Source organism: Neoarius graeffei, chromosome 23, assembly GCF_027579695.1.
Source record: "Neoarius graeffei isolate fNeoGra1 chromosome 23, fNeoGra1.pri, whole genome shotgun sequence".
Lineage (NCBI taxonomy): Eukaryota > Metazoa > Chordata > Actinopteri > Siluriformes > Ariidae > Neoarius > Neoarius graeffei.
This window is the reverse complement of record NC_083591.1, coordinates 15940270-15946687: the sequence shown is the minus strand read 5'-3', so window position 1 is coordinate 15946687 and position 6418 is coordinate 15940270. Positions and strand designations below refer to the sequence as shown.

At 39.5% G+C, this 6418-nt stretch overlaps 1 protein-coding gene across 1 annotated transcript; it reads right to left on the bottom strand.

The window, feature by feature from the left end:
* Positions 1-170: 170 nt before the first annotated feature.
* On the bottom strand, positions 171-5895 carry il12a (interleukin 12a). The gene is made up of 7 exons (XM_060906637.1): positions 5889-5895; positions 5112-5266; positions 1623-1730; positions 1417-1458; positions 1105-1251; positions 435-473; positions 171-333 (listed from the first exon to the last, which is right to left on the bottom strand). The coding sequence occupies exons 1-7, from the start codon at positions 5893-5895 to the stop codon at positions 205-207; spliced, it is 627 nt and encodes a 208-aa protein (XP_060762620.1). The 3' UTR covers positions 171-204.
* Positions 5896-6418: the final 523 nt, after the last annotated feature.

The following is a 6418-nucleotide window of genomic DNA, read 5'->3' as shown; positions in this document are numbered from 1 at the left end:
CTCCATTGACAACCACGGAGATGTAGCTAGCTTATACATTCTTGTCACAAAGATGAAATAAATAAAGGCTGTGGAGATTTCGCAAAGTAGTAGTGCGGAGTTTTACACAGTCAATGTTAAATAAATAATAATAAAACAGTTAGGATTGAGCTTTTAAAAGATGTTGTTGACGATGATGATGATGATTGTAGTGGAAGTGCAGACTCATTTCTTGTACTCCCCGGCGCAGACGTATCCGAGCGCTCGGTTGATGGTGATGGTGCGCAGTTCGAAGCCCTTCAGCTGTTTGCACAGATCCTTACGATCTTCGAACGAATTACTGGGGCTCCACTTCTAAAAATTTACCAAGTAAATTAAAGAAAGTTAAAGATTATGTGTAACATGTAAATGATATTCTTTACAAGTAAGTAAAAAAAAAAAAAAAAAAACCTTACATCTTTCAAAGACTCTGGTTTGGGCAGTAGTTTGCAGCTCTGGTGTGGAAAAACATTATAGATGATTAAAAAAATGATCGTTCGATCAATAGATAGACTTACATAAGTATTCATCCTTTTAACTTTTCCAGATTTTGTAGTTATAAATAAAAATATGATCTCAAACTCCAAACTCATTTTGTTTCTTATTTGCAGATAATTTTGCAAACAGTATTGATCTACAGTCATTTCAGATTTTTAGATTGAGTCCTAATTATGTCTGTTTCAGTTCTAGGCTGTAACATGACAAAATATGGAAAGGCTTAAGGGACGTGAATATTTATTCCAGGCACTTTAGACAGATAGCTGTCTGTTTCAGCATCCAACAGTATGTAAATTATTAAGATGCTCAATAACTATTCACATAACTTCCTTTGTATTACAGTATGTAATTGACCAAAATCCAACACTAGTTCCCTTATTTGTTTAAAATTGTATATATTTTTGGCTCAGTAAATAGCAAATATGAAAAAATGAATAAATAAAGAAGCAGTTTGTCATTTTTTAGTGCTCACTGCTACATTTGTACAACTGGTAAAACTCTGATAATCCTTTCCCTTCATCATATTACCAGCATATAGATCATAATTCCTCAAAGGTCTGATCTTATTGTGGAAGCAATGAACCTTACCTGCTGAAGATTGTTTATCAAGTTTGTAATGGAGTTGAGCTCAGTGATGGACTCGGAGTTTGACTTCTGATCCAGAGTGCGCACATATTCAACGAGCATGGATCGATGGTAGTCCAGATCATTAGCAATGTTCTGCAAGCATTCAGTCTGAAGCGAGAGAGTGAGATTAGATCATCTGTATACTGTCTTACATTTATTGATTTTCTGGAGATGATTTGTAGATGCAGGGACATTCGTTCTTGAAATATTCTGAATCCTACCATGAAGAAAAGAATATTATTAGTATGATGCATGCTCTCGATTGACTCTTACCTCGCTGAATGGAGAAGTTTTTTGATCAGAGCACTTCATGTCCTGTAAGACGGTACACACAAGTACACAATGGGATTAATCAAAGTGAAAAAAAAAATTAAAGAAGTATAATGTGCACACAAATATTTGGTGATTGCAGAAGAAAAAGAACAACAAGAAGCAAACTTAAAATATTTTCAACCTATAGGAATAAGTTTCTTTCCTACCTGACTGGGCTGACACACACCCACTGTCTGTGTGTTTGGGTTCACCACTGCTTCCAGGTCCGTGCAGTTAAATCCATGAAACAGCATGTTGGATCCCATCTTTTCTGGCTGTCACATTAAACAAAATTACATTAACAACCAGTGTGAACTTGTTTTAGCCTTAAAACACAATACTTAATTACTTTACCTATTTAAAATAAAAAAGTCCATCCTTTTGAATGATTTGTTTATTAATTTTTACAATTACTGTCTCAGTTGTGTCTGAGATTTATTTTGCAATGAAATTCTGAGTAAATGTTTCTAGTTTAGGGGCATCACGGTGGTGTAGTGGTTAGCACTGTCGCTTCACAGCAAGAAGGTCCTGGGTTCAAGCCCAGTGGCCGACAAGGGCCTTGCTGTGCTGAGTTTGCATGTTCTCCCTGTGTCTGCGTGGGTTTCCTCCGGGTGCTCCAGTTTTCCCCACAGTCCAAAGACATGCAGGTTAGGCTAATTGATGGCTCTAAATTGGTGTGAATGGTTGTTTGTCTCTATGTGTCAGCCCTGTGATGACCTGGCAACCTATCCAGAGTGTACCCCGCCTTTCGCCCATAGTCAGCTGGGATAGGCTCCAGCTTGCCTGTGACCCTGTACAGGATAAGCGGCTATAGATAATGGATGGATGGATGTTTCTAGTTTAAACTTCTTTTATTGACATGATTGCTTACTTTCACTTTGGCTAACCATTCGACTACCTGCTGCTCGTGGGTGCAGTGAGATTTAGTCCTGGCTTCATGTCTACATACAGAGAGCGATGCAGCAGCGCTTTAGTCCTTTAGTCTGTCCATCTCTCTCACCTCCTCTGTACACTCACCTCAAACAGATCAGATCCCAAAGCATCAACTTTCACACTTGTAATGCCATCAGTACCATTGTGCTCGTCATCTTACAGATTGCTAACTAGCCAACCTAAGTCTCTCTTGTAACTTGGCATAAATACATCTTATAGCGGGCAGCACGGTGGTGTAGTGGTTAGCGCTGTCACCTCACAGCAAGAAGGTCCGGGTTCGAGCCCTGTGGCCGGCGAGGGCCTTTCTGTGCGGAGTTTGCATGTTCTCCCCGTGTCCGCGTGGGTTTCCCCCACAGTCCAAAGACATGCAGGTTAGGTTAACTGGTGACTCTAAATTGACCGTAGGTGTGAATGGTTGTCTGTGTCTATGTGTCGGCCCTGTGATGACCTGGTGACTTGTCCAGGGTGTACTCCGCCTTTCGCCCGTAGTCAGCTGGGATAGGCTCCAGCTTGCCTGCGACCCTGTAGAACAGGATAAAGCGGCTGGAGATAATGAGATGAGACATTGAACGTTGCTGGAAAATGGAGACTGGGAAATGAAACTTTTGGAGAAGAGAAACGTGTTTGGACTTTTGCTTTAGGAATTAACAGCAAAACTTGACTGTTAAACTTTATGTTTTGAATCACTGGATTTTTTTCTTCTCTTAAACACCATTTTAAAGATCCCAAATATTTCAGTATAAACATATTTAAATGTGTTTCAGGGTGGTTTTCCTTTCATTTATATACATTTACCACAGTTACATTGCAATGCAGCAGAAACATTTTTTGATTCCTTAGAAAACTTTTTGACTGACTTTACTAATTCCCCACCACAGATTTTGTTCATTATGTGTAAGGTCTGTTGTGGTGTATATTGGTAAGTCAGTTATTTGTGAAAGGACAAAAATGGTGGTTCTGGAATCTCCAAAACTCTTATCTAGTGCAGGTTCCCTCAATTCTTGGGTAACAAGAAAAACCTCAACTGGATTACACCCGCCATTACAAATAACAGAGTTTATATGCGCCACGTGACATGGCTTTATGTGTCACGTGACGCGTATAACACACTGTGATTTTTTTTTTAACGGCAGCTCAGTGCCCCACTGTGATTGGCTTATGGATCTAATTAACATATAGCGCGTGAGAGATTCACACCTGCGTCCTAAACTATTGTAAATAAACGGCGTTTTTTTTCTGTGAAAGCACCAAATAAACACTACATTAGTTTGCAAAAGACAAAACTTTTCATGGGGAAAGTTCGTTTTTGACCTCAACTGTTTTCCCGGATGTTCACAGCGCATTTATTTCACAATACTGAGGTTAGTAAACTACCATTTTAAAATGAATTGAGCTCAGGTTTAGAAAGGAAACTTGTTTTTTTTAAATATATGTAAGTGTGTCCAAAATGTTGACAATAGTACTGTACATACACACACATCCAGAATGATGCGGGTCACTCAATTAATGTTTCTACCACAGCCCTGACTTCTCAGAATTGGTCAGAAGGTGGTGAAATTTCTCCAACAGCAGCTCTGACGGTCATTAATGGAGACTTGTATGGCTTCACATAACCTAAATGGGGTTAATTAATCATTGCTGGGGTATATTAGTAGGCTAGTAAGGCTGAAATATTTTTGAGCACCCACATCATCTTACCTGCTGTTATTAACGCTTTAAAGAGGATTTTTTTTTTTTTAATCGCGTGTAACAGCACCACTAGGAGTTGGACAGAAAACACACAAAAGCTGTGGACTAACTGTAAAGAACCCAATGGTTCATGCAGCCAATCAGTGACAGTTGTCACGTGACTACAGTGTGACACGCCCGCCTAGTTTTGTGCTCCAATGGACGAACATATTCAAACGCGTTTTAGTGACGCTTCTATAAAACGTCACAAGTAGGCGTGGTGTAATGAACAAATCGCAGGTGTAAAGAACGTGAACGAAGTGGATTATTTACTCTATCATTATTTTCCAGCGAAAATATGCCTATGTTTGGAGGAGGAACTGAAAGTTGATACACATTGCCTAATCAAAGTACACATTACACAAAAGGACACATGACAAAAATGTAGGTTTTTTTTAAACGAAAGGATTACTATCTACATTTATGCAATTTATTATTACACTGTTTACTTTCTAACAGCCAGAGGTAAATATGTAACAACTTCTGACACAGAACAGGAAATACTTCACAACACGGTGTTCCCACAAATTTGATTTTTCTTCTCTTAATAAAGTTTAGAGGCTGGCGAAGAAACGACTGTTTAACTGCTAGGTGTAAACAGGACCTAACTTGTTCAGCCTTGAATGTACTATAAACGGATAAAAAAAAATTATGACGTTAGACGTTAAACTTACAGAAGGTCTTTAATCAATAGGTTGATATCGCTGTGGTGTAAGAAGAAAAAACTCTTTGCGACCTCTCAGAGGAATCGCTTATTTTCCTATAAGAGCACGCCCTCTGTGTGTTTGTTTATGAACATAAATCGACAGTGGGCTGTCTTCGGGGATTACTAACATTATTTTGTGACTAAGTATGACTTGATGTGTTTCATAAATGTCTACAAATAATACGATCCGGCATATGAACTTTTTCTGGGATGGAATCTATTTATTTCGTCTATATAGACTACAGTAGCTGTTTTCGCGTATATGCTTAAGCTGCTTTGGTTTACTTACTTTATTGAGCGCGCGCTTGAGAGTAGCGAGCAGGTCTCGGGCGCTCGTGGTGCAGTTGTCCGCGCGGTCGCTTTGGACGCTCCTGGTCGCGCGCACCGGAGACGCCACGGCGGCGCGGCTCACGAGCGCAAGAATGAGCACGTACACAGCAGAACCTTAATTAACAAACAAACAAACAAACAGATGGATTATTAATACATCACGTGATATAATGCAACAGCCAAGTGTTTGGAAATGGATACACAAAAGGAGTTCTCCTGATGACAGATGCGCGTGCACATGCGAGTGTAAATAAGACTAGGTTAGGATTTCGAAGTATAATTGTCATATAGGATTTAAAAAAAAAAATCATAAAGGTCCAAAGGAAGATTTTAGGCATTTGTGTCTTCAAAATTAACCTTGAATCTGATTTAACCATGTCTAAAGTATATTCTCTCTCTCGTAAATACATACACAAAGAAAACTCATAGAAAAAAAAAATCCTTTCCATGGTTAGGGGCTCTGTTGATTGCAGGTGCGCATGTGCGTGTGAATGTAAACAAGAGGAGGGAATGGGCGCGCGAGTTTTCATAAAGGCTATATATATATATATATATATATATATATATATATATATACTCTGTACTTTGATCTGAATATGTAGCCTGTAATATAAATGACTTTTAAACAAATATACTCGTAAAACAATAATGCCTAAAATGAAAACTATGCCTAATTTATCCCATGTTGTGCGTAAAGAAGCTGATGGATGCTGAGTATAAAACAGAGCTTACTCACCGTACATGATGTTGAGCAGTAGCCTACAGTGTGGAGCTGGAACACTTCGGAGGAGTTTGATGAAGCGTCCCCGCTGGCGCGTGTTTTATACCGGAGCTGCCGGGATTTTCCCCTTCAAATGTGTACTGTGAGAGAGCGGAGCCTCAGCGCGCGCACAAAGATGCAGGTTCACGCAACTCTGCCTCTCCGTGAAACTGGAATTAACCTCACGGGCGCAGTTTCACTCATTTTCGAACCACGCACAGCGGATGAAGTCAGCATGCTCGGGTCATGGTTAACCTTTATTTACCTGCCAGTAGGCCCACTTCTGCCTTTCATTCTCGTTTTATTAGTGAGGGTTTTAAGGCATGAGTTCAGCACTGGTTTCATATGAAGTACCTCGATTATGATGCGCAAACAGTTAATATTCTGATCAAACGTGTTTCTTAAAGCACGCGAAATGATGCCACGCGAACACAATCTCAGAAAATAAAGTAAGTTATTGTACCTATTGGTGTAATGGCTTGTCCCTTGATCAGTGACCATTTAAG